The 16,400-nt window shown below is 46.1% G+C and overlaps 1 protein-coding gene across 8 annotated transcripts in view; it reads right to left on the bottom strand.

Annotated features, from left to right (window-relative positions):
• LOC121286860 (transducin-like enhancer protein 4) overlaps window positions 1-16,400 on the bottom strand; it is a 214,085-nt gene that overhangs the window by 126,939 nt on the left and 70,746 nt on the right. For 4 of the 8 annotated variants that reach the window (XM_041204006.1, XM_041204012.1, XM_041204007.1 and 1 more), the window contains exons 6-7: window positions 5,714-5,788; window positions 1,239-1,449 (exon numbers count right to left, since the gene is read on the bottom strand). In XM_041204006.1, the coding sequence (XP_041059940.1) occupies window positions 1,239-1,449; window positions 5,714-5,788 (286 nt within the window). The remainder of the gene's footprint in view (window positions 1-1,238; window positions 1,450-5,713; window positions 5,789-16,400) is intronic. The other 4 variants (XM_041204008.1, XM_041204010.1, XM_041204009.1 and 1 more) reach the window with 2 other exon arrangements.

Raw genomic sequence — 16,400 nt, 5'->3', positions numbered from 1 at the left:
TGGAGGCAAAGTGTGGAGTAGAAGGATTGCAGAGGAGGTCGGTCAGGTTCAGTGAAGGAGGTGGAGATGAAAAAGAAATGAAAAACAGAATAATAAGGGAGAATTTAGTAACCAAACCAACGATATCGACAGTGTTGTAGCCAAAATTTATCTAACACATGCTCCTCACATGTGGCTCTTTATTGAGTGTGTGGAATTGGGGGAACTCACCTAATGATTCCTTCAACTTTACATATAGAGTTACACTGGCATGGAAACCACGAAAAAGTGCCAGATCCTCCATATATCAAACATTGCATGGGGTTTTAATTTTATACAATTTACTTCCCTCATACGCAAGAAAACTTAAGCTTTCAGTGACACAAACCAATATGTAGGTTAGGGTAACCCTTTTGCTTCCAGACACCAAGGTGTAGAAACTCATCCCTGGCAGACTGACTGCAACGTAACGGAATATCAGGTGCAGCGTATAGCCAATGTCCAATCCCATATTGCCCATTTTGTGCCACTGCCAAAGACAAATTTCTATTCCCTCCCTCCCCCCACCACCACCACCACCGCCCTCCCCCCACCAAAACACCACCAACTCACCGGTGCAATCTACATTTTACCTCAGCGTCAATTCAATGGAATCTTTCATTGCGTCTGTAACCATCAAACTCAGGAATTTCTGCGTGAGTATAGTTGGGAATGTCCTTAATCTGCTCTCAATTGCCTTTTTTTTTCTCAAACCAATGACGTTACAGTATGTTGACTGTCTAAAGGCACTCGGAGTGGTGGGTCCCCGTATTTGCCGGCCCCCTGAAACATGCCCTATAACACCAGCTGATCAGTGCTGGTACTTAAGCTCCCTGTGAGCATCCTCTCACCCAACTGCCATCTGATACATTCTGCATATCTTTCTATTCCTTACTTATCTAGCATTACTTTAAAGGATTCTGTGCTGTTTGCCTCAACTAACCCATGTGGTAGCTAGTTCCGTATTCTAACCATTCTCTGGGAAAATAAGTTTCTCCTGAAATCCCTATCGGATTTATTAATGGTTATCTTGTATTTACAGCCTCTAGTTTTGGACAACCCACATGAGGAATCATCCTCTCTACATCAACCCTGTTAAAATCCCTTACCCCAGCACTTGCTGAGTTGTTTAGGACTCAAAATGGCTTCCACATTTATGCGAAGGAAAGTATTTTCCTGATCTTTATCTACACCTGCTAGATACAGCTTAGCCCCCGTACCTCTGTGATGGTCCATGTCCAAGTGGTTCTTGTCTTCTTTCATTGCAAGATGGGCATGAACTCCAAGGGCACTGGACAGGGTCAGAAGGCCTGAGCCACCGCTGATGGAGGGAATTCCTGCAGCCTGAAGTCCTGACGGATGCGGAGTGAGCGGAATTGGAGGCGCGTGGTGGGACAGGTGCTGGAGCTGCTGCTGCTGTAAGTGAGCATTCTCACATGAATAAGAAATCGATAGAATTTATAGAAAAGGCAGCAAACTAATGTCATGCCAAAACTCTACTCAATTCTGTCAAAAGGGCTGGGCTGCTAGATAGGCTGATACTGAGATCCGCATTTATGTGGTGCTTTTCACGGCCATGGGACTTCACCAAGTGTAGCAACTTGGTGGAAAGCGTTGGTAATCTGCACACGGCAAGATCCCACAAACAGCAATAAAATAACTGGCCAATTAATCTGTTTGTGTGATGTTGATTAAGGGATGAATATTACCAGGGCGCTGCTGCTCTTTTTCAAATAGTGCTTTGGTATCTCTCACATCCACCTCAGAGGGAAGACAGGTGCACAGTTTAATAGCTCATTCGAAAGGTGGAACAGCACTCCCTCAGTATTGCTCGGGAGTGAATTTTAAGCTCAAGTCTCTGCAGTGGGACAACCTTCTGGCTCAGGGATGAAGTGTGCTTTCCCTGATCCAAGAATGGCACCTAGTAACAATCTATTTTTAAAAAAAAAAGCACATAGTGGCAGGTTGCTCTGATTATCTCAACAGCTGTGGCAGGAATTAGGCCTATCTGCACAATCGCTTAGCGCAATTACACATCGCTTTGAAGAGAATAGAACTGTTTTTAATAAAGCAATTTGCTCTTCTCCAACAATGCCTAAGAATCTTTTGTTCCATCACTGTTTCCACTTAATATTAAAAACACCATTATTGGCCTACAATTACCCATTGGGCCAGAAAGGGAAGGGGGATAAAAGACATTTCAATGTGGGCTCTAGCTTCTGATTATGACTCAGTGATTCCTGTGGGAAAGTGAATGTGTGTGGACATCAGACAAGGGCATGACCACGGTCAGATGTGACGCCCAACTGTGGTTAAATAGCCTGTGGTGATCACTGCACAGGCTCAACTGGTGAAGAATGGACACTTATGGGTATAGTAGTGGTGGGGGCGAGGGGGGAATATTGCTCATCCACCACTACCCCCAACCGCACCCCCCCACCCCCGCACCCCACCCACCTCCTGCCCCCCCACCGCACCTGCCCACCATTGCAGGAATCAACCTGCAGCCAATGGGTGCCCAAAAGATAACCCACCCCACAATGATAACACGCTGCTGGGGGTGGGGGGGGGCAAAACAAGTTGAGAGGGGGACTTACACCCTTGGTGGAAGGAGGACAGCCAATCTGGTTGGCCGGCAGCTCGAGCAGTCCCAGCAGCACCAGGACTGCGTCATCGGCACTGCCGGGACCGCACACTGGCCCAGGAAGAAGAGAAGATGGATGCCGGAGCCAGGAAAGTCAGGCCTTTTTTTTTTAAAAGAGAGGGAGGGATCAGGAAATGGAGGGTGGGGAGGAAAAAAAAATCAAGACAGCAGGGTGGTGGGGGGAGGGTTTCAGAGGGTAGGCGGGGAGGCACAAAGGGGAAGGGTAACATCTTGGAGGCAGGTGCCCCTGATATGTAAAGGACACACCCCGCCCCCCTGCCCCCACCCCAGACAAATGCCATTTCCTCCCCCTTTCCTTTACAAAAACGTTTTCAAAAAAGTGATCTCCTCACTACCGCCCACCTACTCACGCCAGCCGTTTTATGGAGTAGGCCGTGTGAAATGTGGGTTAATTGGCTTGGGAACAAGCTCAATTGCTTGTTAATTATTTATTTAAAAACGGCGGGCGGGCTGCCAATTCGGGCACTGGCCCATCCCCTGTGTTACGGGGACTGAGCCGGGGACGGGTGGGAAAGCACCGGGCTTTGCCACGCCTCATGTATCACATGCCATCCCTCCCCACTGAAAACAGGCCGGGCACGGGGCTGTAAAATCCCAGCCCAATGGGAGAACATTGGAGCGGGACAAAACCTTCTGATTGAGAAACAACACAATCGACGGAGTTTTGTACTGGATGACACTCCAGTGGTTGTTATGGCAACTTCTGTTCAAGACACTTCCAGTAAACAAGCCTGTCTGCAAAGTGACACTGCAAGGAGCCAGAGAGGAACGCCATCACTCTAAAGGTTCAGTTGGTTACGTTCACGCATGGGCTACATGATGATAGGGCATTTTCATTAGACTAAGAAATCAGATCAGTGTGCAGATCATTCCCCTGCACTTAAGAGGACATGAAAACATCACTGAGATTGTGACACACACAATGAATTTTATGGGAAGTTGCTCAGCAGAAATGCAGGAACATGGACAACTCAATAGGGCTTTAATGATTGGCTTCAATTAATACTTTGGATTAAAAGTAATTAAACTCAAACCTGTTATTAAACCTGTTCAGCTAGTTAGCACAAGAACAGTACCATACTAAAGTTGCTAGATTTTTGTTTGACGTAGGTTTTAAGGATTATGGAACCAAGACAGATCGATGGAGATAAGATATAATAGACCAGCCACGATCTAATTGAAAGGTAAAACAAACTGGAGGGCTTGGATGATCTACTCCTGTTCCTAGGTGTGTATACTTCTCCCAGACCTCAATGTTTCCCAAATCAAAATTCTCATCCTTGTGTTCAAATTCTTGCGCTGCCTTACCCTCCGCCCATCACTGTAACCTCCTACAACCTGCTACACTCCTCCGAGGATTTTGTGTTTCTCCAGTTCTGCCCCCTTATGCAATTCTCCCTCCCAACACATTTTGCCTTACCATTGCTGGCTGTGCCTTCAGCTTAGCTGTGCCCTTCACTCTGAAATGTTGTCCTTCATCCCCATCTCACTCTTCTGCTTGAAGACCCTCCTTAATATCTGCCTCCAGGGCCAAACTTTTAGTGACCTCTCCTCTAATAGCTCCTTCGTTGGCTCAGCGTCAATTTTTATCTGATTACACTTCCAGAAAGCAGCTCGAGATGTTTCCCCACATAAAAGATACCATATAAATGCAAGTTGCTGTTGCCTGGTTTGCTTCTGTGAGTAGCTGCTGTCACTACCGATCATGAAATCCAATGGCTATTGGCAGTCCAGAGGTAACAAGTAATTGCCCCACCCCACCCCTGTGAAAGGCATGCTTGAATTTCCGGCATCTGTTGGAGGGTGCCTGACAGAAGTGAAAACTCAGTACGTTGCCCCTTCAGATTCAAGCGAGACCAACACGTTCATCACCGGTTGCAACACCATTTCTGCTTTTTGTTGGCGAGTTAAATCCGGCAATCTTGCATTACCAACATTACCGGTACGTCTGCAAACCTACTAAAGGTGAGGAAACAGGATATCTGATGTGAAACTTAGCCCCACAGACCAGTAAGATCCTAGGTTTGATTCCCTCACTTTTGCTTGGTGACTGGCTTCCGCCAGAGATACTTAGCAGCATGAATGCTACTGCTGGTTTAGCGGCTCTGAACCGAAGAGGGTAAAACAGGAGGTGGGTGGGGAGTAAGGAGGGTGGAAAATCTATCTGATCCGTTCTTGATCATTGTCTAATAAATGATCTATAACGACCTAAGAAAGCGTACACTGGTGTTACCTGAGAACAGGATCAGGCTAAATTTGATATTTCCCCACATTGCCCATCCCCCAATCAGTAAAACACATGGTCATGTCCCGCCCACACAGGGAAGGGCTAGGATCATCAGGGATTCATCAGCGACGGTAGAACTATGTCCCAGCAGGAGCCATCAAATTCTGAAGTGGGACCTCCATCCAGGCAAGATTGAAGACAAAACGTGAATGAGCCAGAAACAAAACATGAGTTGGGGTAACAGCCCGTTCCCAGGGACGCACACCGGGACAAACATCAACTGCTGCTGGAGCGCCGTCAACTCGATGAAAGACACTCTTCGCTCTGCCAGTGCAAGGAGCTGTCAGTGACTGGGTGTTGCAGACTGGCACACTCCAAGGTCCGGGACTAGGTGCTGAGCATCACAGTAAAGCTTGGGGCAGCTGCCGCAAAGCCTCACTGGGGAAAAGGCAGAGTCTAAGGCCTTCCCATTATAGTGCACCTCAAAGCTGGAATGCATGAAAAAGCCCTGGGGCTGCACGTTTGGCATGAAATGTGTACTGTACAGATAACCAGTAATTGTAAGTGGAGCGAGGGACCCCAGAATTCTGCATATTGATAAAGATTGAATTGCATTGCAGTTTTACGGTAATGTCAAATTTGAACTGTTGTGTTTACAAATTTAATGAATGAAGTTTATTTTTGGGAGAAACAAGTCACTGCACTACACCAAATGCTATTCGTATTTAGGGTACTGATGAAATTCCCCTCAGCTGCAGCAGCTCAGTCTTGTATTAACCCATGTATATAAGACGGCCACTTACTCCGATGATGGCATTCAGTTCGGCCATGGTGACTTGCTTGGCACGCTCTATCGCCTGAACCACCTGCTGCTGATGCTGCCATAAAATGAAGCAGAGAGAGAGTTTAGCAAGCCCAAGATACACTTAAGAAAATAGATTTCAAGAGAATAACATGTTTTTCTCAGTTTGACTGCCACACACACACACACACCCGTTTTCAATACATTTCAGCTCTTCAAGCTTAAAGGAAATTGTGGCATTATCAACAACAGTTTTATTTATATAGCGCCTTTAGTGTAAAAAAATAAAGTCCCAAGGCACTTCACAGGAGCATTTTTAAACAAAATATGACTCCAAGCCACGCAAGGAGATATCAGGTCAGACGACCAAAAGCTTGGTCAAAGAGGTAGGTTTTTATGGAGTGTCTTAAAGGAGGAAGGTGAGGTAGAGAGGCAGAGAGTTGTAGGAAGGGAACTCCACAGCTTAGGGCTTAGGCAACTGAAGTCGCAGCCACCAATCATGGAGCAATTAAAACAGGGGATGGTCAATAGGCCAGAATTAAGGGAGTGCAGATATCTTGGAGGGTTGCGGACTGGAGGACATTACAGAGATAAGGAGGAGTGAGGCCATGGAGGGATTTGAAAACAAGGATGAGAATTTTAAAATCAAGGCCTTGCTTGACTGGGAGCCATTGTAGGTCAGCGAGCACAGACGTGATAGGGGAAAGGGACTTGCTGAGAGTTAAAAGTGGCAGCAGAATTTTGGATGACTTCAAGCTTACGGAAGGTACAATGTGGGGGACCAGCCAGGAATGCCAACGAGCAGTCAAATCTATAGGTAACAAAGGCACGACTGAGGGTTTCAGTGGCTGACAAACTTAAGTCAGGCAATGTTATGGAGACAGAAATAGACAATTTTTGTGATGGCATGAAAATGAGATCAGGGTCAAACCTGACACTAAGGTTACAAACAGACTGAATTAATGCCGCATTGTTGCCAGGGAGAGGGATGGAGTCGGTACCTAGGGGGACTGAGTTCGATGCAGGGACTGAAATCAATGGCTTCAGTTTTCCCATTGTTTAATCGGAGGACATTTCTATTCATCCAGTACTGGATGTCAGATAATCAGTCTGATTATTCAGCAACAGTGCCCAAGTCGAAAGAGGTAGTGGTGAAGTAGACCTGGGTGTCATCAATGTACATGTAAAATGAATACTATGCTTTCTGATGATGTTGTCGAGGGACAGGATTTACATGTGAAATAAGAAGGGGTCAAGAATAGATCCTTTGGGGACACCAGAGGTAACAGTGCAGCAGCAAGAAAAGGTGAGAGAAGAGATTAAATTATCAATCTGTCCATTCCACAGCTGAGTTTAGTCTGGGAACACCAAGTTCTGATGATCAGCACTCTTGATATTATAAGGTGACTCCTGCATTTTTAAAACCATGTAGTATTGCGATGATGTCCCTTATAATACTGCGCTATATATTAGGAAGGGTGTTGTTGAGAATATGATCCCCTGATCTGATATATTCACAACTTGCATTTATATAGTGACTTTGCTATCCCAAGGCATAAACAGAGGGGTGGGGGGGGAGGAAATGCAACGTAGTGGTAATGGGAAAGGCATAATCAAAAGGAGGGGTCTTTGTAAGATGGAGCGAGAGGAAACAATACTGTGGAGCATTGGGAAAATGGCCCAGGTTGTGGGGTTAAGGCAGTTCTCTCTGGAAGTGGGACATGGGAGGAAAAGGTGAGAGTGGCAGCTACAGTTGAAGAATGGAAGAGGTAAACGGAAATGTGGGCTGGGAACTTGTGAAGGCAACGGGGTTCGGGCTGCCGACTAGAGAGCTGGCTAGAGCCCTCCGTCTCCTCTTTTAGGGAAGGCCTGCCGCAGCACGTGCTACTCAGGCTCTTGGCGGGCAATTGGCGGGGCCTTCCCCTGAAATCTCGGCAGCCAACCAGAGGCCAGGAGCTGTAATGAACAGCAGCGCCACCAGGAGGGTGGTGGCTGCTGCTGGTATGACACCCACCCGAGGCCTAAGATAGTTGCCGGATCGTCCCAGGCCACCGGTGAGTGATGGCCGGGGTGGGGTGGGGGGGGGGGGGTGGTGCGCGCTGCAGGGGAGGCGGAGTGAGCAGGAGTTGGCAGCAAGGGCAGAAGGATGGCTGTCAGTGACCCCCCCCAACCACCACCCCCCCCCCCCCACACAACCCCACCCCCCCCCCCCCCCCGCCCCAACACAACCCCCCACCCCCCCCACCCCCCCCCCCCCCCCCCAAAATGTCAGGTCCCTCAATCAGGCACTGAGTGTCTTCAAATGAGGGATGTCCCCAACCCCGTTTTTGGACCCGCAAACAATCCTCCACAGGTTTGCTTGCTGTGCACCCCGCATGGTGAGCCATCACCCCCAAGCCCCCTGCCACAGGGTTATTATCACCGGCGGCAGGATGAGGACCTTAATCGGCATTAATTGGCCACTTAAGGGCCTCAACTGGCTGCAGAGCGGGGAAGGCCGCCCACAGGTGGAAGAGGCGGGGACAGGTGGTGGGGGTGAGGCTGTTGGCTAGAATTGTGGAATCAGACATACTGGGGGCCAAGATGCCGGCAGCAGGGTTTCGGAGGAGTCAGAGTTTATCCAGGGTGGAACTTAAGGGGGTCTACAAGTACAGCATAGCAAAGTATGGGCCTGAAGGTGACAAAGGCAAGGGTGGGGGATTTTGGCATCAGTGGGCGTGAGGCAAAGGTGAAGGAGGGAAAGTTTGAGGAGGTGGAAATTGGCAGTCTTGATGATAAATAGAATAGACGGTGTGATGTAGGATACATTGATAAAGTTTTGAATGATCTCAATTTACTAGCAATTTTCCTTTGCTGTCTGGAACGCTTTTTGATGAGTCACAGGAGTTTTGACAAGATACTGAGTGAGATTCAGCAGGATTTCAAAGCCTGAGTAAATGAAGCCAGATCTGAAAGAGTTTAGCTTCCTTCTGCCATCATGCAAATGGGAGTGAGGTATCTCTTTCACTGGATCGTTAAAAGCTATATCCTCAAAGGACTGCTAGTTTACAGCAACTGCTAATTCCATTTTATTGCATACACTTCTGTGGATTTTTACTGGCATTTTGGGGATGGTAGTGTGTGATTCCACCTGCTTATCCACAAAGCTGCAAACTGCATACTCGATGCCTCTGTTAGAGCACACTAATGTCTTTTCTCCATACGATCAAAGACAGTATCAAGGTGTTTTAATAACTTAAGAATTTTGCACCCATTCAGTATTAGTGAGCTGTTGAATAAGGATTTTCACTAAGAGCAATGATTAGAAAAATGGGCTGCGGTGACCTTTTTCCTAATTTACTCTTTCGTGGGATGCGGGCATCCCTGGCAAGACCAACACTTGTTGCTCAACCCTAGTCGCCCAGGAAATGTTTGGTTTGCTGGGCCATTTCAGAGGGCAGTGGGTCTGGAGTCAGATGTAGGCCAGACCAGGTAAGGATAGCAGATTTCCTTCCCTAAAGGCCATTAGTGAAGCTGATGGGTTTTTACAACAATCGATGATAGTTTCATGGTCACCATTACTGAGGCTAGTTTTGAATTCCAGATTTTATTAATTGAATTTAAATTCCACCTATGTCCCCAGAGCATTAAACTGGGTCCCTGGATTACTGGTCCAGTGACATTACTACTAAGCCACCATCTCCCTGTGATTTGTGGAGATTGGTACCAGTCAGACAGCTGTCACACACCAGAGACTTGAGCACATATTCCAGGCTGACATTTCTGTACAGTGCAGAGGGAGGGCTGCAAGGTCAGAAGTGCTGTCTTTTGGATGAGGCCATTTGGCCTCTTGGGTGGGTGCAAAAGACCCAGCAACATTATTGAGCATGGGGTATTCTCCCAGTGACCTTACCACCACTCTGCCCTCAAAGTGTCAGCTCAATGCCACCTCCGAGTCACAAGGTTCCAGGCTCAAGGCCCATCAGGGTTTGAGCATAGGAATCAAGGCTGACATTCCAGTGCAGTACTGAGAGTGCTGCACTGGCCAAGGTGCCATCTTTCGGATGAGGCGTAAACCGAGGCGCCATCTTGGGTGGATATAAAAGATCTCAGGGCGCTATTTTGAAGAAGAGCAGGGGAATTATGCCTGCATCCTGGCCAACATTTTTCCCTCAATGAACGCCATAAAAATGGATTATCTGGTCAGAGTTACATTGCTGCTTGTGGGAGTTTGCTACGACAGTGACTACGCTTCAGAAGTACTTCAATTCAATTCAGTTTCGCTTTATTGTCCATATAGAAATTCATTTCAGATTCATTGCTCAAACGTTAAAAGAAATATAAATGAATAATAACAATAAGAGAAGAAAATTACCCTATCAGAGAGCTCTAACTTTAATTAAAATATGTAATAAAAACTATTCCAATGCATTAACATAATCAGACAGTGAGGCCCACCCTGAGTGTATATCCTCATTCAGACATCAAACTCCTGTTAAGAGGTTATGTAGAGGAGGGCACTAAAGAGTTCAAGAACTAACTTGACCTGCAACTGAAGGACGGTGGCCTTTTCCCTGAACGCATTCAACAGTTACACTGAGAGAACGGGTGATTCTCATCATTCACACTCTTTACTTTCATCAACATCCTTCTAGAGCAGATTTTGTCAAGAAAGATCTGCTCATGAAATAGCCGTCCTGCCTGGTTCAATGGCTGTAAAGCGCATTGAGTAATCCAGTGGTCATGAAGAGCGCTATATAAACACAAGACTTTATTTCTTTTTAACTAACATGTAAGACAGATATGGGCCGAGAAACTTTAGCCTATTTGGAAGGGGAACAATCTCTGGACCTGAATGACGAGGCCCAAGGTTCCTCTAATATCGGTCAATTGGGGAAATGGGTGCTGCATAGCCAAAGTTCTGGTGTCTGATCCGGTCATTCACTTCATAGCTGTTTGTGTAAATTGGCTGCTGCATTTCCTACAAGACAACAGCGTTGACACTTCAATGTCCTGAGGTTGTGGAAAGGATTACATATTTGTTCATTCATTCACACTTGGACAAAGCTATCACGACGAGCAGAAGTTTAAACACTCACTATAATGCTATATGTTCAGTTCTGCCTCACCCCTGCCCTGCTTTAGGCTTGAGATAAGACCATGCTGCAGTCTGAAGCGTCAATGACAGAATAAACTTCAGACAGTAACAATCAAAGCATGCCCTCTTCCATGCTCTGGGAGACTTAATGATACCAAGTCCAGGAATCCTTCAGATGTGAAGGAAACTGAAGTCGGGACTCAAGACTGCAGCTCTCTCCACACTAAGCCAAAGAAATTAGGCCTTCTTCATCAGTAAGCTTCACTTTGTTAAAACAAGATCAATTAAACTAACCTGCTGAGAGTGACAACTTTGAGTGGATAAAAGGCAGCACTGACTTAAATTGACAAATGTTGTATTTCCCAAAGTTTGGTGTGTACACAGAGCCAGAAATCTATCTCAGCCTGCCTGCCACAGATTGACATCTTATTTATAGTCTGGCTTCCACCATTTGCCGACAGGAGGAACTTTCTTGCCCCCTCTGCATGTCCAGCGTATCAGTTTGAGCACTATGTTAAGTGAAGATCACCAAAGTACAAGAGAGACACTGTAGCCATCCAGGTGGCATAGAGAAAAGTCAAGAGGCGGTTTCCTAACACCAAAGAACTCAATTGCAAGGAGACTGGAGAAAATAGGAGCCTTCAGACTTGAAAGATGGCGATTGAGAGTTAACCTCATAGAGGTATGCGAGTATTAAAAATAACAGATAGAGAGTCAACTTAAAGAATGACCACGTTTACTAGCATTACTACTGAGACATGGGCAACGAAGGAAAGTTGGTGAGGTTCGTCTTTGAATGGAAGAGCTACAATGGGCTGAATGGCCTCCCTCATCTTTATTTTTCTAGTGATTTTGTGGCTGCATTGACAAATTCTTCCTTTTCAGTAATTATACAGTGTAAAAAAAAACACTGGTTGTCTTGCTTTTATTACATAATTATATCACAAGAAGAGAAAGGTCAATAAATTTGTCAAAGCAACATTAGCTTATTCAAAATTCCTCTGTGTAAACTACTCAACTGGGCTGTATCTTGGCTGGAGTCAGGACAAATATCAGGTGCCTCAGGAGCTTTCTTTCTTTATAACTGCAGACAATAGTGTGTCATTCAAATTCCCTGTTTACCTGGTCCGTGGAGAAATCCTGACTGCATATTTCTTGTCGTGCCCTTGCTGTTTGATGTATTCAACAAACAGCCTACAGAAGGTTAGTGAATAGATGAAGCTCAAATTCAATGATAAGGGTCTTGTGTTAAATCTTTTGGCCGCATATCTTGCCCCACTGCTGCTTTTCCTTCAACAGACATGACTTTGTACTTTATATCTGTGATGGAAGTCATTGGCATGAAGAATTGGGGGCAGGGAGGAGATAAAAAATTTGTTCCTTTGTCTATTTTGTTCACAGATTTACCCGTTGGCATCCACACACAAATGCATGTGTGCACACACACACAAACTTGCACATACATTTCGCAGAGATTGCTGGATAGCAATCAGTAACGAGGATTTTTTTTTATTATTATTCGCTTATGGGATGTGGGCATCGCTGGCTAGGTCAGCATTCATTACCCATCCCCAATTGCTCTTGAGAAGGTGGTGATGAGCTGCCTCCTTGAACCGCTGCAGTGCTGTTAAGGAGGGAGTTCCAGGATTTTGGTCCAGTGACAGTAAAGGAATGGCAATATATTTCCAAAGTCAGGATGGTGAGTGGCTTGGAGGGGAACTTTCAGGGAAGTGGTGTCCCCATGTACCTGCTGTCCTTGTCCTTCGAGATGGTAGCTGTTGTAACTTTGGAAGGCGCTGCCTAAGGATCCCTGGTGAGTTCCTGCAGTGCATCCTGTAGATGGTACACACTGCTGCGACTGTGCGTCGGTGGTGGATGGAGTGAATATCCGTTGCCCTGGATGGTGTCGAGCTTTTTGAGTGTTATTGGAGCTGCACTCATCCAGGTAAGTGCAGAGTATTCCATCTCTGTCCTGGCTTGTGCCTTGTAGATGGTGGACAGACTTTGAGGAGTCAGGAGTTGAGTTACTCGCTGCTGAATTCCTAGTCTCTGACCTGCTCTTGTAGCCACTGTGTTTATATATCTAGCCCAGTTTAGTTTGTGGTCAATGGTAAGCCCCAGAATGTTGATAGGGGGCGTTTCAGCTATGGTAAGGTCATTGAATGTCAAGAGCCAAGAGTTAGATTCTCTCTTGTTGGAGATGGTCATTGTCTGGCACTTTACAGAGATAAGGAGAAATTTCTTCACCCAGGGAGTGGTGAGCCTGTGGAATTCGCTACCACAGAAAGTAGTTGAGGCCAAAACATTGTATGTTTTCAAGAAGGAATTAGATATAGCTCCTGGGATGAAAGGGATCAAAGGATATAGGGAGAAAGCGGGAGTGGGCTATTGAGTTGGATGATCAGCCATGATCATAATGAATGGCAGAGCAGGCTCGAAGGGCTGAATGGCCTACTCCTGCTCCTAGTTTCTATGTTTATGTTTGTCTGGTGTGAATGTTACTTGCCACTTGTCAGCCCAAGCCTGGATATTGTCCAGGTCTTGCTGTATTTGGACATGAACTGTTTCAGTACCTGAGGAGTCGCGAATTGTACAGAACATTGTGCAATCATCAACAAACATCCCCACCTCTGACCTTATGATGGAAGGAAGATCATTGATGAAGCAACTGAAGGTGGTTGGGCCGAGGACACTACCCTGGAGGAACTCCTGCAGTGATGTCCTGGAACAAAGTGATTGACCTCCAACAACCACAACCATCTTCCTTTGTGCTAGGTATGGCGTCAACCAGCGGAGAGTTTTCCCCCGATTCCCGTTGACTCCAATTTTGCTAGGGCTCCTTGATGCCACACTCGGTCAAATGCAGTGTTGATGTCAAGGGCAGTCACTCTGATCTCACCTCTGGAGTTCAGCTCTTTTGTCTATGTTTGAACCAAAGCTGTAATGAGGTCAGGAGCTGAGTGACCCTGGCAGAACCCAAACCGAGCATCGGTGAGCAGGTTATTGCTAAGCGAGTGTCACCTGATAGCTCTGTTGAGGACCCCTTCCATCAAATACAAATAGAAAAGGCTGGAAATACTCAGCAGGTCAGACAGTGTCTACAGAGAAATAGAAATCAACATTTTAGGTCCTGAGGAAGGATCTAAACATCTCAGATAGTCCACTTCTTTTTCCCCAACAGATGGTGCCTGACCTGCTGAGTATTTCTAGCGTCTGCAGTACTTTTTCAAAATTTATCAGTGACTTGAATCCTGGTTGATTTTATTCTGTCGGTCTGAGGTGCCAATGATGATGCCCCATTCAGATGCTTGGCAGAAATGAAAGGTTTCTTTTTTAAGTACAGAGCTGAAGGAGAGCTGCATTGCAAGAAACGTGATCCATGCCAATGCTGAACAAAAACACTTCAAGTTACTGAAGGAACTGGATTCCTCCGGTTGCATTTTTATACTAGTTAACAAGGTTTCCTGTTTGTATTATCAGATAACTCTGAAGATCAATAACAATAACTTGCATTTATGTGGCAGCCTTAATGCAGTAAAATGTCCCAAGGAGCTTCACAGGATTGCGATCAGCCTGAATTTGACACCGAGCTACCGAAGGGAAATATCAGGGCAGGTGACGCATCAGCCTGGTCTAAAGGTGGGTTTTAAGAAGCATCTTAAAGGAGGAAAGAGATGGAGAGGGGCAGAAAGGTTTAGGGAGGGAATCCACATATTAGGGTCAAGATGGCTGAAGGCACAGGCATCAACAGTATAGCCTGTTGGAAACCAGAAGCATGCAATTGAACATAGGAACAGTAGTAGGCCATTCAGCCCCTCAAACTTGTTCTGCCATTCAATTAGATCATGACTGATCTGTACCTCATTTTCACTTACCCACCTCAGCTTCATGTACCTCCTAATTTGGCAAGCTCTTACCTGAAGAATATATTATTCCATTCTTGATTTCCCCCAACACACATATGAGTTCACTGCCTGAATCCCATGTATCTAAAAGAAGGTTTGCGGCTGCCCCTACCACCTTCGTCTAATAATTGTTTCTGCACCATACAAGGCCAGGCAATGACCATCTCCAACAAGAGAGAATCTAATCATCGCCCCTTGACATTCAATGATATTCCCATCACTGAATCCCCAACCAGCAACATCCTGGGGGCTACCATTGTCCGGAAACTGAGCTGAATCAGCCATACAAATACTGCGGCTACAAGGGCAGGTCAGAGGCTTGGAATTCGGCAGCAAGTAATTCACTTCCTGACTCCCAAAAGCCTGTCCACCATCTACAAGGCACAAGTCAGGAATGTGATGGATTACTGTCCACTTGCCTAGATGAATGAGCTCCAACGACAGTCAAGAAGTTCAACACTATCCAGGGATGAGCAACAATGTGCAAGGGTACTGGGAAAAGGCAGGGCAATGGCACAAGGTCATAATGTTCATTTGAAGAGCCATTGCAGACACGATGGACTAAATGGCCTCCTCAGTGCAGTTAAAACTCAAAGATTCTGTGACAAAGAACCCGCTTGATTGGCACTCCATCCACCACCTTAAACGTTCACTTCCTCCCCCACTGATGCACAGCAGCAACTTACCAAGGCCCCTTCAACAGCACCTTCTAAACCTGTGATCTCTCCCACCTAGAAGGACAAGGGCAGCAGACTCATGGGAACATCACCACCTGCAAGCTCCCCTCCAAGCTATACACCATCCTGACTTGGAAATATATCGCCGTTCCTTCACTGTCACTGCACCAAAATCCTGAAACTCCTTCCCTAACAGCACTGTGAGCGTACCTATACCACAGAGACTGCAGCGGTTCAAGGCAACCCACCACCACCTTCTCAAGGGCAAGTAGGGATGGGCAAGAAATACTGATCTAGCCAGCAATGCCCATACTGCGTGAAAGAATAAAAAAATACTTTGCCACAGCAAGTGGCTGAGGCAAGGTTTGCGTCATAAGGGAAAGATTGAATACATTTTTAAAGCCAAAACACGAGGCTTTGGGAAGATAGAGGGGCAGTGGCCTCAGCTTTGGATTACTCTAGCATAGAGCCAGAACAAACATGGGCCAAGTGGCCACTTTCTGAGCCGCAAGCTGGTTTTCTGGTTCTTTTCCCTCCTCCGCCCCATCAATGCTGCTCGCTGAACAGGGATTGAATAATAGATATTTATAAAGATATTTAGATATTTAGAAATAAAGATATCAGAAATTGCAAAAAAATAAAAATCCAAGCAGTGGCTGTTTCTCCACTGATCTGCTGGTTTATGAATTCACCCCAAGTACAAACAGGCAGTCACAGGAGCCAGATTGGAAACATTGCAGTACAACTCGTCCAATAAATCTAATATCCTGCACTATCCTTAACAGGATTTTAATAATGTGGCTTTTCATGGGTCAAACTGATTTTGTGTCTGGCCACCCCAAGTTCAATATTGCAATTAATCCTGGGCAGTTCATTAACTTAATAGTTGCATCGTTGACATTTCCGATTGCACTTCACAGAAGATCGGGAGGAGAAGAGTTGTTAGTGCCAGCAAGTTCATGCCATTTTCTTCAGCTCTTAGAGCACTCTCCCAGGCCAGCTCAGTATGACAGCCAGTGAGGTTTGGAA

The sequence above is a fragment of the Carcharodon carcharias genome, chromosome 14, assembly GCF_017639515.1.
Source record: "Carcharodon carcharias isolate sCarCar2 chromosome 14, sCarCar2.pri, whole genome shotgun sequence".
NCBI lineage: Eukaryota > Metazoa > Chordata > Chondrichthyes > Lamniformes > Lamnidae > Carcharodon > Carcharodon carcharias.
The sequence above is the reverse complement of the archived record's forward strand: the minus strand, read 5'-3'. Positions and strand labels throughout refer to the sequence as shown.